Consider the following 19,676-nt stretch of genomic DNA (forward strand, 5'->3'; position numbering starts at 1 on the left):
AGCCCCAAAAATATCTCCACAGACTCTTCTATTCTTTTGTGAGTCAGGACTTTATTTGTTCTGACAAACTAAAAGGTGAAAAGGCAAAATGCATGAAAGAAAAATGGGGGGAATGGAAGCTGGCATAAAGAACATTAAGAAAAAGTATTTGTTTCAAGGGGAAAAAAATGGTTCCTAAACTTTATTGGATTCACTGCTATTGCATTTGGTTTCTTTACTAAGACTACACTATTTTTCACTGATTAGAGGCTCAGTTGAACAAAATTAAACCAAATTTATTCCTGAGCATAAATCCAAGCTTAGTTCACATGCCATTTCCCATCTCACACTTTGACTATTAGTCTCTGGAATTCTCTTTAAGCAACCCCCATATTGCAGAGAGCTAAACACTGAATAATCCAAATAATCCATAACTCAGAAATCCAAGAGTTCCTCATGCTTTGTAATGGGAATGTAGACAATACTGTACTTTGGTAGTCTACTGCACTCCTAAAATATTTTTTCCTTGTTTTTCTGCAATGTATCCATCATGCCATATCATGATCACATACCACATATGGTGTTCCAGGTGTTCACTCCCAATCTTTGTTTCCTTTCCAGGTCTGGTACATGGATAGTTACACTAACAATAAAATTGTCCGTGAATTTAAATCAATTGCAGACTTTGTCAGTGGGGCTGAATCAAGGACATACAACCTTCCATTCAAATGGGCAGGAACCAACCACGTTGTCTACAATGGCTCCCTCTATTTCAACAAGTATCAGAGCAACATCATCATCAAATACAGCTTTGACACTGGGCGGGTGCTTGCACAGCGTAGCCTTGAGTATGCTGGCTTTCACAATGTCTATCCTTACACCTGGGGTGGCTTTTCTGATATTGACCTGATGGCAGATGAAATTGGGCTATGGGCTGTGTATGCCACCAACCAGAACGCAGGCAACATTGTCATCAGCCAGCTGAACCCAGATACGCTGGAGGTGCTGAAGAGCTGGAGCACAGGCTACCCCAAGAGAAGTGCTGGAGAATCCTTCATGATCTGTGGTACCTTGTATGTTACTAACTCTCACTTAACAGGAGCCAAGGTCTACTATTCTTATTCCACAAAAACCTCCACTTATGAGTATACAGACATTCCTTTCCATAATCAGTATTTTCATATATCCATGCTTGACTACAATGCAAGAGATAGAGCTCTCTATGCCTGGAATAACGGACATCAAGTCCTGTTTAACGTCACCCTTTTCCACGTCATTAAAACTGAAGACGACACATAATTTTCTTTCCCTTCCCCTTCCCTCACCTCCCTCCCTCAAAGCAGTGTCATTTGTGATAAACCCTAAAAGCATCCATCTCTCTCATTTCCTTTTAATTTACATTCCTTTTTTTTTTTTTTTTTTAAGGAAAAGCAACATTTTTCTACCATATAATGCATTTCAAATATGGCTGAGCCTGTCAAAAATGACCTGTTGGAAATAAAAGCATATTAACTCATGATTCTACAAGGTCTGTCAAGACCTTGTCTTGAAAAGCACTAAAGAGGATTTAAGTGGCTAAAGATAGTTTTAAAAAAGATTATGATCTGCCTTATTTTAGAGACTAACGGTGGCTTAAGTGCATGAATGTCTTTTTTTACCTCATTTTTGGTTTTAATTTCTTGCTGAACTTCAGGAAATAGTTGGGTAGTGTCAGACACATATTGCACATTGTATTTTTTATTTATTTATAAAGAAAGACTTAGGAATTTAATTTACCTAGACATGTAGTATGATTCATTTTGCCATCACCCAATTTCAGATGTGGTGCTGTACAGTATGTTTTTAAATCTCTTGCAAACATTTTATCTACTGTATGTGTTTCTACCATTGTAACCACCATTGTGCAATTGTATCTCTTCACTTATGTGAAAGTAAACTAAGTACTATTTTTTATAAAATATATTGAAGCTTAATTGCAATTCTGGCTATGAAAGTGATAAAAAACTGATAAAAGATTGTTATTACTGAGAAAGACCAATAGTTTCTCAGGTGCATGATCCCTCTTCTCAGCTTTGCTCAGTAGATCCCTTCTTATTCACCATTGGTGCTTACTGGCTTTACAATTGTTTGCCCTGTCCAATTGTAATCTCATGCTGGGGGCTGCCCTCTGTCAATCTGTTTTTCTCCTACTTTCTTTCCTTCCACCATTTTCCTTCCCTTGGTTATGCTCACACCCTGAGCTGGTCTTTACAGGAGAAAACCTGAAAGCAGCTGCTACTGGTGCCCCCGGCCTGAGGGTGCGAGCGCATCCCCAATTTGTGCTGTTCTGGCACAATGAAGAGCAACGTTAGAAGTCCAAGTTCTTTCCTTAATCTGCCTGTCATCTTACTCATAATAGAAGAACTCTCTGTTGATAAAGCTCTTCTCTGGGATGACCGTAATCAAGGAGAAAACATAAAGGAAAAGGTTCAAAGCCCAAATGATCAGTGTGGCACCCGGTAGCCTCCGTATTCCTTGCCCTTGCTAGAAAACAGCCACAACACCAAGGCCAACCTCTTGCAAAGAGGTTTGGGTTTTGCAAGCAGTAGTATTGTTACTTATGGTCAAAACAGATGCCTTTAAGAAACAAATATTTCTGAAGGCTATATGGCTTGCTACACTATCTCAGAAATGGGGGGAGGACATGTTTTATTGGGAAAAAGGAATGAGGTGCTATGTATCTATTTTGCATAAATGTTAAGAAACTAACATTAAGAACTAGTAGAAGACTTTTTATTAAGCTGGGCTATCACATAATGCAAAAGGACAGGTATCTGAAAAATATGGGAGAGCTGCATTCCTCAAAAAATCTCAGATTCTCCTCTTTATACCCTTTGAAATTGGGCTCATAGAAAAGAAAGAATATTTACAAAAATCTTCCTATTTAAGAACAAGAAAAAAATTGAAATGCACTAACATTTTGTGACATCTATTCTGAAGACATTTGATTTCCTGATTCTTCCAACATACCAGCTGAGTCCACCTTATTTCTCATGAAAGTTTTCATTATTATAAATATATGTCTATATACATTTACAAGTCTCCTTTACAATATAAGCCCATGTGAACCTGAATAACAAATTGCCTTATTTTTCATTCTGGTTGAAACCAGAAAACTACTAATTAGGTTTCAAGAAAGCAGAGGGGGGGGAAAAACAAATGACACTACAACATAACCAGAGAAAAGTTACTCTCCAGCCTCACTGAAATGATAGTTCTTATCCCTTGCAATCAGTTACATAGGATTTGGGGACACCAAGTTCAGCTAAACAGACAAATCAAAACACTTCACTCCTGTAACCAGCTTTCCTGTATCGACAATGAAACCTCCTCTGTGACACATGAATGTGTATACAACTACTGATTTTAAAAATGTTTTTTATGTCATACAGGAATGTTTTATGAAGTACGTTCAGATTTTTATCAAAAGCCTTAAAACAAATCCTAGCCCTTCCTGCACTCAGAGTAACTTCAACAAAGTAGAACTTTTTCACAAATACAGCATTCTTACAAACATTAGTCATTAGATTGAGAAATTAAACTTCCTTCTACTGTGTCACCATAAACTAGACTAATAGTCATGGCACGAGGATCAACGCGTCTGAAAAAAATGGTTCCTACCATATTTCTTTGTAAGAATTTCATATAATGTAATTAGCATGCATACATTAGTATAAGTCCTTACAGTAAGATTAATCTCACTGCATCTCAATGCCATTTAAAGGGTAACAAACTCCTATTAGTCCACGGAAAAAATTAAAGACACACAACTACAAGGTACTAGAGGTGGGTGGGTAAGAGGGAATAAAATAAAATAACAGCTTGCGCAGCATCAATACAACAGAACCTGGTGAGATATTATCACTGCTTCCCACCAAGGAAAGTTCATTTTTCTGTGAATCAGTATTCATCACCTCTCTTTTCCAAATTGGAAATTCCAAAGGCATATTCCCAAAAGGCTAAAAACATCATGCCTCAATATCAGCAAATTTGTGTGAGAAGCTTTGCCTTCATAATTGAGCAGAACAAGCAGAAAATCATCATTATATAGCAGCAACCTACATATCAGCAAGTAAAGTTTTATTCTTATAGTTAAAGTATGGGCTGTTTGTTACAAGGAGGTACCGATACTATGGGGGGAAAAAGTAATCTCTCCTTAAACATAAGAAAATTCATTGTAGAGCCTATTTTAATAGCTTAGTAACCTCCTGCTTCAAGAGATAAATACGTAAGAGGACTACATTATTCCTGCACCCAAACCAGAACTCTTAACTTCCACAGAGCTGTGCTGCCAGCAGAGCGGGATGCACACAACCCCCCGTCTAGCACAGGAACACGAGCCCGCCAACCCAGCAGACAGCCCTCTCCTGAGGGAACCTCAGGAGCACGAATGACGCACACCACAAAGCCCACAGCTTTCTCCCTGGAACAGGGTAACCATTCCCTGTGACAAAACAGGTAGAACAAACCTCCCCAGAGAAAGCTTCCAAGAGCAGTAATCATTTTTTATAGTTCCTTCTGGCAATTTTTTCCAGTGAGTAACTGCCAAATCTATTGTTACACATGTAGGCTGCTCAGGCCTGCCCTCCTGTCACCCTGTGCAGAGCAGAGCACTGGCAGAGTGACTCTGCAGAGCCTGCTCAGTGCTTTACTCACTGCTAGCAAAACATGGGATTCAATCTGAAAAATGAAAACAGAATAGTTGAATGAGACAGAGTGTAACAATGTTTTAATCACAGATTGCTCATATCTAAGTATTTCCAGACAAGCTCGGGAGCAATAGCTGTCTCTCAGCTCAGGAAGACAGGATCTTGGTTTCACACCACAGCCTGAATAAAACGGTTACCTGGTAGTTTGTCATAATAAACAGTTGCTTAGAAAACAATAGAGATGAACAAACCATGCACATCTAATTATTCATCCAGTAAATTTTATCCTTTCCAGTACAAGGATTGCCAGGGAACAATCTTGATTCATACTCATTTTTATTCTAGTCAAAATGTTCTTGGAAATCATTTGGATGGGCATGTATCTTCCTGTAAATCATCCAAGCATTCCCTGCTGCGAATGTTACTCTACACCCGTGACATTCAGGAAGCAATGCTGAGCATCTGGGCACCTTTTCCACAAGTGGCTGATGAGTGCTGCAGCTGCAGAGCTTTGGGACAGAGCTGATCTCAGCCCACTGACAGGCTCCCCTCTGCACTAATTCTGAAGAGACCAACTCCTGTTCCACCACACCCTGTGACAACTGTATCCCACCAAAAGCTCACGCTCAACAGACTCAAGCGTGCAGAGACTAACTTCCACAGATCACAGAGCCAACTCCTGAAATTCACTTCCCTGTCAAAAATAGGGGCCATCTTATTGCAAAAACAAAAAGCAAAGCCCATTTTCTAAGCTGAGCTTTCCTCAGTAATTCTCCCACATGCAACCGTATACATACACATCAATATGCAAAAGCAAATAATTTAACTGTAAACTAATCCTAGAATTCTAGAATAATAAGGTTATTTCTCTCACAGAAAACAGACCATTTAGATTACACAATCATTATTCCTGGGGTTTCTGCACTCAGTTACTGGGAAACTAAGGGGATGTAGACTTACCCAGTGCCAAGTTGTGCAGACTATACAAAAATGAATGTTTTGTGCAGTATGGCTTTTGCTGGGCTCTAGAACACAGACATACTGCATCAATGAAATAGCTATGATCACAGATTCACAAAACTGAGATGTGCTGGAGTTTTCTCCAAACTGCAAACAGATCATCCACCTGATTAGTCTAGTATTATCATTAATTACCACTCTGATAATCTATGAACTCTTAGACTTCGTTGTTGCGAGTCAATGTGTTTAGTAAGCATTTCAAGACAACCTCTAGCCCCCCACATCTCTCTCTTTTTCCTCAGAGGCCTCTTGGGTAACTAGCACACATTGTGTCAGGCTGCAAGGGTGATGAACAAGGGTGATGTATTTCCTCTGAAACTGCCACATGGAGGAAAATCCTCACTTTTAAAATAAAAATAATGTTTATTGATTTTGTATCTACAGGACTTGCATAAGCTTCTCATAAAAGTGTTCTGCCTCTTAAAGATTAAGGATACTTGTCCCTGTCTCTGAAATGAAAGGAAGAAAATTCACATTTCTTTATAAACAGAAATTTCTGGTAGATTCATACACAGCTTCCCAGCTGAGCATCAGCAGCAGAGCCTGTGGAGTTTGCTGTATCTACTGCTTCAGAACATTCAATATAATTACATCTCAGAAATATTTCAGCAGTGCGAGTGAAACAAAGCTTCTTCAGGATTTTGTTTCAAAAAATGGCATTTTAAACACAGCCCACTATAAAGACAGGTAAAAGTCATATCAGCTGCATTCAGCCTCCACCTTGGAGTCCACTGTACAGAAGTCACATTTTCCCAGGAGTCAATTGTTATATGTGCTTTATGTAAAGTTATACATAGAGTTAGTTTGAAAGGTGACTGCATGAAAAACATTTGGAGAGAAAAATACCTATACAAAGCTGCTGCTTTAAAGTAATCTGAAAGAAATGTACCATACCGTATTACTGAATTGTGTTACTCCTTTGATTTTCTTGAGCCTCCTAACATCATTCCCTTACTTTCAACACATTATCAACCACATGTGCAACCCACTCTAGGTTATTTTTCTTCGCATTTTCTCTTCTTTTGTTCTAATCTTCTTGATCTTCACCTAAATCTGCCCCAACCCCTCTCATCTTGCAGAGTGAATTTTAATAAAGGGCTGTTCAGACAGAACTCAAACTGCACGGAAGATTTAGAGCACACCAAGCTTCATCTGGAGAAGGCCTAAATTTATTTTCTCAGTTATGTAAAATTTAGCTCTAGTGTGCCCATAAAACTGCCTACAAGCAGCACTGATTGTATATCATGTGTTGCTCTACAGAAATAATTTAAAACAGATTCAAGATAGCTTTGTTCCCTTTTATTTATTTATTTTTAAGGAAACATTTTGTTTCATTTCTGCAATGATGAGAAATTAAATTAGCATGATCTTTCATCACAGCATGTTTAGACAATTCATTTATCCATTTGGATCACACCCTCAAGGTGGTCAGCAACATTTCCATCTCCAGGGAATCAGGCACCACAGTAACTGAGTGTGCAGCCCGCCAAAGGTGCTTATGCCTCTTGAGTTAATCTCCAGGTCTGTGTCACACCATGCAGACAGGCCATTTATTTAGGCTTCCCTCATCTGGGTAAACTGGGCTTACTGCCACCTTGAAGGACATTACAGATTAATGGTTATTCAGGACTGTCACTATCAGTGTAGCATTTGAGAGAGAAGTGCCTTTTGGAGTAACGTACACAGAAGAATTGCTTTAACTCATGATTACAGCTCTACCCGTAGCTCGCTCCTGGAGAAGCAGCACACACCACCTGGCATTTCTGTAGCAGCCATCTCTTCAGGACTGCCAGGCAATTTAGAGACACTAATTAACACAGCTTCCTACCCCATCAGCAAAGAAAGGAAATTTTTACAAATCTCAAATCTTCAGGCTGAGCAGTCTGGACATAGATCAGCTCAGCTTAAGCCCAACAGGGTTTTCTTTGGCTCACCAGGAGCTGATGTTAGATTTCCAGTATCTGGAGTCAGCGTACCATTCATTAGCTGTCCTGCAGAAGCAGATATCTGTGCCCAAAAGTTCAGTTCTCACACTCTTACACCAATTCTTTAATTAATTTTCCTATTTTGTTCTCAGTCTAGCAAAGATGCCTTTGTTCATTAGCAAGGTGTTATTTTTAACTCAAGAGTTTCAGTCTCAGTGGTATGTATTGCAGAGGTGGCTAGTTAATTCACAATCCTAGTATTCTTGTCATGGACAACAAACTCCAATGATTTTTGATGAAAAAATGTCACTTCTAGAAGGAGGCACTTTGCTTGCCTTCATGGAGAAGGAATCTAAAGGGTGCTGTATGTGACCTACTTTTATGCTGCCTGTATTTTGCATACCTCCAAAGGTCTGTCTTTCCCACAGACTGACTCACAGCAACTTCAAGACTACCAGACTTTACTAGCTTCCCTGGGTCACGAAGAGGATCAGCCACAGCACGGGGCATTTGATCCAACCCAAGATGCTCCCAGAGCAGGGCAGTGTGCAGGCTGGGGTACAGCCCCACGTACAGCCCTCAGCAGAGCTCTGCCCTGACCCGCAAGCAGACAGAACACTGGGTACCCACCAAAACATCTTTGAGGCTCTTACATCTCTGGACTAGCTCTCTTCAGAGCACAAACCTCATCAAAGTATACACAAAAGCAATTCTGTTCATCAGGCCAAATGAGGGGGGGAAACATGACCATTTTTATATGCTTTTACACTGATTTGAGAGCCGAAGTAGGAATTGGGAGACTCACAGGCCTCATTCTGGCCCTGTGCCCAGGATTTTCACTGACAGACTAAACTGCATTCTTACAGCTAATGGTAATATGCTGTTATTCTAATAGTAGGGCAATATCATGAAACAGAAGAGAAAAAATGACACCATATACAGCAGAGCCCATAATCTGAAAGACAATAAACACTGTAAAATTTAACATATTAAAATTATCCCAATGGACTGTTTCATATACACAATACATCCTGTAGCTTAATAGCACTCAGTTATAGTTATTCAATAGAATATACTAAATAAATACCAACTCAGTTGATTTTATTAGTGTTTACTGAAGTCAATATGCATGACGTATGTCTAGATAATTATGGAATTAGATATTCATATGCCACATGAAAATGGATATTTATGTCATTCAACTGGCTCACCAAAAAAAAAAAAAAAAATCAAGAAAATACTATAACTACAAGCATGGAACACTGCTTATTTGCCATATTAAAACAGAGTCAGAAAACATATGGAAATAGAAATTTTTTACACCCCAGGGTAAGACGATACTTATAGTAATGATATAAATTAGGAATCTGTAAATACAGTGCATCAAATGCATCTAGATAAAGGAGCCGCATAAATTTCAGTTTTATCTTTTCCCTTCCCCGTTGCACTTAGAAAAAGCACAGAACTGATTTTACAGATAATATAGACACATAGATGCAGATGTAAATAGAGATACATGACTGTACCTGATTTCTGGATAGTATTTACGACCATACCTAGAGAGAATACAGCATCTCTGGGCAATCACTTATGCATTGACTAAAGCAACATCATCCAGGAAAAAAAAAACCTACCCCCTTGGTGGTCAGACTCCCTGAAATTGAGATATTTCTTCTACCTAGGACAAAGTTGTCAATGCCACGCAGGGGTTGGAGCCTGCCAGAGGCAGCAGGACAGCCACGGACCAGGGGCACAGGCAGCTCCCCCTGCGCAGTGCAAACTGTACATTCAATCCTATGGCAACTGTACAGCTCTCAGCAGATGTTCCTGAGAAATCACAATGCTCCTCCTTTGCTCATCTGAATAGTCAAAGGAAGCTTGTTAATAAAGTCAAGGAAACTGTACAGTGTAACAAACTTTGTAAGAAAACAACCTTAGCAGAACCAGCTTGTGTCTGACAGAACAAGCCCCATTTCCCAGAGTTTCATGGCACTGCCCAGCTGGTCCACTCAATGGCACAGACTCACGAAGAGGGCATGTGTTTCCATGTTTGTCACCTGGAATTAGGTGAGGGAGATGGGGGAGATTTATTACAGAATTTTGGTAAATGAGCAGACAGGTACAGCAGGCCTAGAAAAGCTAATCAGGCTTTTTTACAACTTTTTTCTAACTTGTATTCTTTTGGGATGCCTTACTCATCTGCTACTAAATAGGGATTCCTCTGGCCTGCCAAATAACCCATTTAAATTAGCATACATTTACATACATTGACATACAAATTGGTCCCACTGTCACATTTGGATATGGTCTTGTCTGAATCCACGTATCAATATCATGAGCTGAATTATAGTTCACTGACACTACCAGGCCCACTCCTGTGCAGCTGTTCAACCCTTTCACAAGGTATTTCATTAAGTTACAAACAAGCGGCTTTAACATTTCACGCAATTTGATATCGGTTTAGTAAACGCTCTATTTTCCATTTCCATTCTTACGTAAGCAATACTGTCCATTAGTTTTAAAAGAGGCACTAAGTAACAACTTCCAAGGAGAAAACATTTTAAAATCAGAGAGAGTCATGAAGGAACTGACGGAGGAGATTCCTGTACCCAGCGATGGTGGCTACGTGTGAACTGCCATCTGTTATGCCTCAGTTTTCCTTCAGTCAATCCCAAGTTATCAGGCTCAACAAGGAGCCCACACTGGAGTCAGTTTTGGAGAAGTGTAATGGTCTGTGAAATAGGAAAGGTCAGATCAGGTGATGCATTATTCATTATAGCCTTAAACTCCGACTGCATGAATCTCTGACAATATTTAGATCTAAAGCATTTATTGGCGTTTTTGGGTGCATTCTTCCATTCAGATTTATAAAGACTACTTAAAACATAGCAATGCTTCAAGAAACACAAAAAGGTCAATATTAAAACATTGTCCCATTGATTCGCACTTTCTGCGCTTTTTGAATTACTGATCTAGAAACTCACATTCATTTATGAAAGTTGTTATGAATAAATGTTCATGAATTTGTCCTTTTCAAAAGTAGATAACATTAAACAATGGTTACTTTGTGCTGTCTTTTGGGAATACATATAAGATACCACCACTTAATTGTTTTTTTAAAATTTGTCCTTAACAGAAAAATCATTAACTTTGGGGATTTATTGCATAAGTAATTTACTTTGAAAAACTGCAGAGTGATTTCTGTTTTGTCAATGACTGTTACAGACTTGGCATGAATCGAGACTGCAATCACAAGTTTCTACTAAGAGTATAGTTTCATATTTCATTTTCAGTAGTAGTAAATCCAGTAAAAGAGCTTCCCATGTTTTTCTTCCTGTCTTCATTCCCACCGCTCTGCTGCAACTCACAGCCTGTTTGCACTGATGCAACTGTTTAGCTAGACAGATATTACCAACATAGACTGGGAAAAACAGCCAAAAGTGTCGTATGAGGTAGAAAAACGCAGTACTCAGTGCTTTGAATTAGAAACTAAGTAAAACAGGAAAGAAAGATTCAGTATCTGCTATAATTTTGGAACATGATTACAAAATTGGATATTGAATTGTAACAAAATACAAACTCCTCCAGACCTTTATCCTGACTATAGTAAAGTTAACATTGCACAAGGAATATAAATGTTAAAGCAAGAAATACAAAATCATCAACTACAAACAGCAGGATGCAGCAAACTGACTTCCATATTTTTGACGATATTTAAGATTAAGTTTAAAAAGCGCCTTGGCTAAAACAAAAGTACATTACAATAGCTACATAGAAGATCATGGTGATCTACTGATGGATTTGGCTGAGTAAACTCCTTTGGATAAGGAGAGAAGCATTAGAGGGATTGCGTGAAGTCCCCCGATGGCCCATGGTGCTGACTCTCTGGCTGGCTCTGTCCCACAGGCACACTGAAGGGATTCAGTCTGTCTCGCTGTGGCTTAAACAAACCCAGACAGTAGGGAAAAATACAAGCCAGATAATCTTGACAGAGATTAGCCACCAGATAACATGACCTTTACTTCTACATATTTATGAGTCAAGAAGTGGCTGTTTATTCACTTCAGTGAATATTGTGGTGTATGTATAAATTATGCTTGCAAATAACAGTCATCTTTCTTAACAACCACCTTTTATTTTACAAATACACAAGAGGAAGTTAGAGGCCTCCATATTTCCATTTAATTTTATTATCAGAAAGAGAAATCCAATTATTGTCAGTGTACTTTTTTGCTTTTCATCCTTGAAGATGCAACAGCAGTCCTCTGAGAATATTTTGCCTACTCAGCTTCCAAGTCAGTATATTAAAATGCCACAGACAGAAATATTTCTAAGAGAATATACAAAGACACCAGCCTCACCTTTTTGAGTATCTCTGAGGTATCTGATTTATCTTCTTTCTAAAATAGCTATCATTCCCTTCAGGAAGTATTTTCTTGATTAATTGATCCAGGCCTATCCATCTAACTTCAGCAGAAAAGGCTAAAATAAGTACCTTTCAAACTCTTTTATAAAAATCACATGCAATGTAATTTAGCAGACAACCATGAATTTACAGAAAACATCTATACAAAAAGTCACATTATTAGACAATTTTCTGGCTCACTAAACCATCCTCAGGAATCTCCACGCCTGTATTAAGTAACCAATTGTTGCTCCTTTTCTGACTCAGCTGACAGAGGCAGCTTTTCCTGCATTAATATTCTAAAAATTCTACCATTCTTTCAATTTTACAGAACCCATCCATCAGTATCACTTACAACAGCAATGTCTGAGATGCTATCCTACCATTCAGCTATAACTTCCAGAGGTACTAAATAGCTTTTCTCACACTAATAATTCAGAAGCTGAAGTCGCTAGACCGTATCAGTTGTGTTGTTCACAATCACTGAGGCTTTTTTTGGGGAAAAGATGTTGCACCAGCTTCACAGCTACCTCGAGGTAGCATAAACCTATATAACCAGCAAGTTTTACAGCTAAGTTTCCATCTGCGCTGTCACACCAGGTAGCAGCAGCTGTATCAATCTGTCACTCGTGGAAAGTGGAAGACATTCTTTGGATCACTGTTGATAAAAAATACACATCATATAGAGGAGGCTCGGACTGTGGGAAGATGAGCGCTCAGCAGGTGATGGTTACTTCATCATTCTTTATCATTGGCCAGTTGTGGATAATTTCATTCTACTTTACTGGGACTACAGCTAGCATAAATTCAAAGACTCTATTCAATGCAGTCAATAACAACAGACAGAACAGACACTTCAAAGGCTTAAAAGAAATAAGTCCACATTTTATCTTCTTGAGTTGAGTATGCAGCTTCTATAAAGGTCTACGTTTAAAATACAATAATACTTTGACGGGACTTGCTTTCTCTGCTTGAGAGCCGGATCTCTATTTGTACACTTTAAAGTATCTAAATGCTAATAAAAATATCTTTGGGAAAGAAAATTCCCACTAGAACTTGCATATTAAGTTAAGCCTTTCTACTGAGAATATTATTAAATCCCACTAAATCCTATTTCCATTCAGTCAGCAGCAGCTCTGTGCATAAACAGACAAAAGCATGCTATAAGGGATTATGTTTGTGAAAGAACTACCAGCTATCATTTTTGGCTCATTCTTTAGCAACAAAATAACAACGATTCTTTAAAAAAAAAAAATACTCTCTCTAAAACAAGAGGTTATTGACAATATTATTTTAAAACACATAAGTACCTTCCTGAACTTTAGCAAGATCAAACCACAGGAAAAACTGGAGATAAGCACTTTTTGCTATGTTAGAAGCATAATGGCCAGGAATACAAAATGAGGGATTATATCGAGATTTGACCCAAAATACTCTAAACCTTGGTGGAAAATGAAAGATGCCAATAAACATATAGAGAGAAGTATTAAAAGAACTTGCATAATTTTTTCATTAGATTCTATGAACTTAGCCAACAGGGAGAGAGTTCTTCTGAAACAGTTTTTTCAAATGAGAAGAAAGCAGACGTAAGATGTAAAATATTTCAATAGCATTAAAACAAATCCAGGTCAAATGAGAAAAGACATTTTCACCCCAAATATTCTTGCACACAGACTTAACTTGTAGAATAATGTGATACTTCTGAATAGTATGTTGTTTCTGAACTACTAGTGCAAAGCTAACATATTTCACTTTGTGTAAGGGAGAGTGGGGGGTTTTTTTGCCATCATGGATGAAAGGGAGAAGAGTCATTCATCCAACAATTGCATTGGTTGCCAGAAATTAGATGCAACACAAACAGCATATTGGGAATTGTCCAGAAACTGGTCAACACATGCTGATAAGCAGCAGGGAGCTCTTTCCAACTGCAGAAGTACCTGGTTCAAGCCTCCCCAGGAATTCTTGCACCAAGGGCAGTGGAAGAGTCCATTTCTGGACCAGCCATCCATTCTCACAACCCATTTGTCAGCACTTTCATCCAGGAGGTGTTAGACCTTCCATGTCACTCACATGTTGCTTCGGGGACCAGACACGGATTAACTCACTCTCTGTGCCTCCTCCTCAACAATCGAACTTGGTGGTAGCTCACACTAAGAGAAAGTTAATTCCTTGAGAGGGCCTTTAAGGTGCATGGATGCCATAGAATTATCTTCTCATAGGTCCTGCCTCCGAGCCTACACATCTTATTTTAATACTCAGCCTTAATTACAATTTCCATAACTGCCCTCAAGGGACAGACAGGACAATGTGCCTAATCCTGTCATCTCCAAACCTGACATGGTACTTCTCTGTCTTTAACCAGCCAAGCCTGTACTCACTCAAGACAGATCTTGAAGCAGGAAGTGTTCCATGTTGGCCAGAGAAGAAAAAGAACCGATCGAGCTTTACTCATCACCTCTCAGAATCAGAGGGTGAACACTCACTATTCAGGTGTCATTAAATTTATATCTATTTTGAAATATTGCATTTGTTTCACTAAGATTTGAGATTTTTAATATACTTTTATGGCAAACGCCTTTCAGAATGACAAAGAATTCTCAGAGAAAGTTAATTTACCTCACCTAAAGCACTTTCTTATGACTTAGCTATTTTCCAGTCTGATATGAGCTTCAGAATTTATGCTGCTAACTGCGTGCTACACACAGTGATGACTTTGAGGGTTCCGGAAAGAAAATACTGTGTTTGGTGCTATTCTTTCTTCTCTCTAAGGATAGTTGCTCACCTCAGTGGCCTTAGAAAATATTTAATCCAGTACTAATAATGAAAGAGCATTTTGTTTCCACTAATGCAGTGATGGTGGCTGTACAAGCAGTCTAATTTTGCTCCATGAAAAAGACAAACCTTTGGAGCAAATCGTATTTCTCATTCACAGAGACTGTAGGTTAAAAAAATAACTGTGGATGTACATATAAAAACTCTAGTGTAAGTCTTCAGCTTCCTAAGGAATTTGCTTATGGCATTTTCTATGTTGACTTTCTCATAGTTAAAAGTTTCATATTTTTAATGTATGTCTGCAGTTTCATTTTGAAATCTGGCTTTAAAAGCCTTTTCCTATGTAGTAAAGCAATTTCAAATGCTCTGTCTTTATATATGGCTATATTTAGATTCAGACAAACTTTCCCTGTTTCTTCACATTGGCTAGCAACAAGTACTTTTAATTAATGTTTGGGGGATCTTCATTTTATTTTTAAGACCATATAAGACAGAAACGGCAGATTTTTGTGCTTTTATGGAATTCAGATTATGTGACTGACAACCACAATGAAAGAGAGCACATCGTACCACACAGGAACACCATGTATAGTAATAGACCAGATTATTCAAGCAGCATAAAACCATCAGTTCTGAATTTAAAACTACATTATTTTCTTAGCCTAGAAAACATAATTCAGCAATAGGTGCTGTTGGAGCTAAAACCCTGAAGGAAATGGAGCGTTAGTCTCTAAAGCAACAAATGAGAAATTAAAGAGAGATGTGCCAGTGTGTGTGATTTCCAGAGCAGCCCTCTTCTTCCTGAGCTTCTCTTGTACTGTTCTAGGCGGACCTGCTTTTAGACCATTTCCTTCAACAGTTTCCAAATTCATAAAACTACTAAAAACCAAAAGTGCAACAGCTGATAAGGTGATAAGATACAGCAAACTGTATAGTTCACAGGCTGTTTCAAAGCAAATCAATGAAGACAAGAATGCAGCGAAATACAGGATTTGCTTTTGCCAAGTCCCGTGCCCCAGACCTGTGCTGAGCTCCCAATGAAACAAAAAGTTACCTTACCCTCAAGAGGAAGTCTGCAGGGAATTAATACCTTCTAATTATCATGCACCATACGTGTTACAAAACAGCACCACAAACACCTTCAATTTAGACATGAAGGAACCTTATGTTGGCTCTAGATAAGTTATTTTCTTGCCATACCAAAGAGCCAGAAGAAACAACATCAGACTGAATGATGTAGGGAATCACTAGTTGAACAGAACACTCATGCAGGTGTATTACAGTTGAAAACAATTACCAACATTTAATGCCTACCATATTTTTCTGAATTGAAGCAATTCTCTCCATTCTGCTACCTAGTCTGGTTTCTGCCAGTAAGTAATGCAGAATCTTACAACTCTCAGATAAATGTTGGATATGTAGAATAAATATGTCTTTGTGCTTACTCTTTTTCAAGTTTTGGAGAAGCAGAGAAATACAGCTAATAGCTACAGGAGGCATCATAGTGCAGAGAGAAACATGAGAACCTGAAGTTTCATACCTTGAACAGCATTAGTCATGGGGATAAATAAGACAAATAGATTAAATGTGCACTGTAATGTCAATTATATTAATAAAATGAGAAGCCCAGTGAAGATTAACTAATACTGAAGTCCATCCACTCACTCCAGTGCACTATAAAATCATCAGCTGTGATTACTTTATGCATTCCATTAACATAGCTAAGTCACTCTACAAGGTGTCTGGTTAAATGAAATGACTATCAAAATACATAGTTAAACTGTAATTTACAGTATTTTTTTACTGTGAGTACAGAAAAATCTATTTTTTTTTCACCAGTACTTCGGCTCAGATAAATGTTCACAATCCTCCTCTCCTAAAGCTGTGACATTTTTCTGTTCTGACCTTTATACAGCATTTATGATGGATAGACATTGCATTGACAGTACAATCATACCTAAATTTAAACTGTCACAGCATGAAGACAAAATAATGTATTAACAGCAGTCAGAAAAGACCTCCACCTCCCATATTCTTTTCCCTTCTTCGAACTAGAAGAGTCAGCTGTATGCACTTAAAATACCTGGCTTTCTTTAGATTACATGCAGATTATTTTTAAAAGTCATAATCAGTTTTCATGTATGGAAAAACAAAAGAGAGATTTATGGTATCTATTTGAATAGATAGACAAGCTGCATTCTTCACTTTTCCCTCCATGAAATACTAAATATGACTGAAAAATAAGCGTTATTTAGATACATAATGTCTGGTGATAGACAATAAAATTATTGTATTAATCACTTTGCAAGGAGGAATATTTAGCAGTGATTACTTTGACTCCTTTTAATCTAGTTAGTAGTTACAGTGTTGCGTATTAAAAAAAAACACCCACAAGAATAAATCCAGACTCAATGTTTCCTCTAATAAATCCATTTCTAATTAACCCGATTTTCCTGCACCCTAGACTGGCAGCACTAATATGGTTTATTGAAACTGCACAGTGTCTTTCGCACATTTCTGTACTTTATATAGAGTGCACAACAGAGAGTTAGGCAGTTTAAAATTCACTTCTGCAAAATAACGAAGAGGATGAGTATCTGCCTTAGCTATGGAACAAGGAGTGCTTTGCGATCATGTCTTCATCCAGCAAACTGAAGACATCAAGCAGGTTGCCCACACTTCTCTCTTCCTTCATGACATCCAGTCTACTCTGAGCCCTGTTGTTTTTCCCTAACCCATGGTTAGCCCCTCCAGGGCAAGTTTCCTTCCACACAGTGGGTAGTATACACGTATGCTTAGCATTATAACCTGGAATTCCCATGTCATTATAGAGATGAAAGGAATAAGAGGATGAAAGAGGAGAAAATAAATGCTGCCTTCACTTTAAACCCTGTTTATATATGGAATGTGAGGGCTATGAAAGGCAAAACAGATCAGATAAATTAATGAAGAACAGCCATCCGCATAGATGTGCCGTGCCATACCTCCTGCCAGAGACTCTGCCTCCTGCTCCCTGTCCCATGAACACAGTGGGCAATCCACAGCTTCATATCTTTATGTCTTCACTCACATTTCAGCAGATCAATAAAGACTCTAAAAGACTCTTTGTTCCCTACTTCCCTACAGCTAAACATTGATTTACAGTCACTTGAGTAGGTCTGTCAGTCTCTGTACACATCTCTGTGCACTTTTTGTAGATGGCAAAAGATTTTGTTAGGCCTCATCAAATGGTGTGAAGATGTTGGAAGTCTCTGTGAAATGCAGCACATTGTTAAGCATGGATTAAAAATAAATCTGTGGCAAACTTCAAAAATGCCTACTTGTTTTCTGAGAATTGAAATTATATTTGCATTTCACAGCTGTGGCTGTACAGCATGTGTACATGGACTAACTTTTGGGATGCACTACACGGATCATCTTTCGACTACAGAAACAGACCTGTGGAAATAGTTTATTGTATCGCTTAGAGAAGCTTTCTTGCATCAGACAGGAATTATTAAAGTTCTATCCCATAATAAGTCAATGATAATGCTTCCCCTGAGTGGACTGTGGAGAAAAATATACCACTGTTTGTTTTCTAATAAAATAAATAACTGAACACCTGATGTTCTTAGTCCCTAATTGAGAAAGGAGAATAGACGTCATTCTTACTGACAACTTATCTGTTACATTTCATAGACTTATATTTCAAACTCACTTACTAAAAGATGACATCTTAAATGTAAATTGCAAATGTACTTGTTTGTTTGTACACATGCTCATTAAAATATAGATTGAAATTAATATCCAGGTTTCCCAAACAAAGTAATTAATTGTGCATTAGAGAAGCTCAATACTAATCCAATTCATGTTTGAAAGATAAGAGAAAAACATTCCATGCAAAATTAACAAAAGATTCAGTTCTGTTCTCTCCCCACTAACATTTGGAAGGGAGAGATTGAAATATTGTTTGGATAGACAGTCTTGACTGATATCTGTTGTCTATTTTCACAGGGATCTGAAGTGTTTTGAAAATTCAAAGCCATTCAGAATAGTATCTCTAAGTCTGTTGACAAGATCTAAAGCCAGATATTTAATAAAAGGATCCTTCTGCATATGATTGCATCACACCAAGTCCTTCAGGACTTCTGCTTTGTCCTTTCTGGCAGCATTGTGCATATATGTCGCAATATCTGCATATTAGCTAAAGCATCATTTCAAGAGAAGCAGGTCTTTTGTCATGCAACTGCAGTAGCCCTTGGGTTTTTCCTATTAGACCATAAGCTTTATGTTCAGAAGTATGCTCAAGGTAAAGCATTATGAGTGGCTAACAGATATACTGGCCAAAAGCTACAGCACACAGGAGAGCAGAGATGCTTGGAAAGAAATATTCCATACGAAATCTCTTTAATCCTTCACTCTGTCTGCATAGGAATCAGAAGGATTTATTCAGTTGGAAAACCTTATTTCTGGAACTTAAATACTGTATATTGGAACTTTATTCCACAAAGGAAAAAGTCAGTTACATATGACTTCATTATATAACTGTCTGATATGTACAGAAACAATACAGAACTGGCTTCTTAAGCTGGCACAGTTACACTGCAAAGGAATCAGATCCATAATAAACAGTTACATAAAAAGCACTGCTTGGGTACCTCTGGAAAATCACCAGTGCTGCTGCACATACTCATGCTATTCTTCTAGTTGTTCAAATCTAAAAGCACGCAAGACAATGTCATTAATATCCTTACAAGAGACATAAGAATTTTTGTAGAGGAAAAGTACCATATGTAAAATACTGATTTTGAATGACACCAAGAAGCAACGTTATAATAGTTTTGAAACTGGTTTGAATATTCTCTGGCTGTCATCCCATGGCTGAGATGTGATAAATTTTGGATTTTA

The 19,676-nt window shown here is 38.1% G+C and overlaps 1 protein-coding gene across 2 annotated transcripts in view; it reads left to right on the top strand.

The window, feature by feature from the left end:
- OLFM3 (olfactomedin 3) overlaps positions 1-1,868 on the top strand; it is a 61,070-nt gene extending 59,202 nt beyond the window's left edge. For both annotated transcript variants that reach the window (XM_082052466.1, XM_082052465.1), the window contains exon 6: positions 601-1,868. In XM_082052466.1, coding sequence (XP_081908592.1) covers positions 601-1,278 — 678 coding nt within the window. In that variant the 3' untranslated portion in view covers positions 1,279-1,868. The remainder of the gene's footprint in view (positions 1-600) is intronic.
- The last annotated feature ends 17,808 nt before the right edge of the window (positions 1,869-19,676 follow it).

The sequence above is a fragment of the Streptopelia decaocto genome (assembly GCF_964273445.1).
Source record: "Streptopelia decaocto genome assembly, chromosome: 5".
In the NCBI taxonomy this organism is placed as follows: Eukaryota; Metazoa; Chordata; class Aves; order Columbiformes; family Columbidae; genus Streptopelia; species Streptopelia decaocto.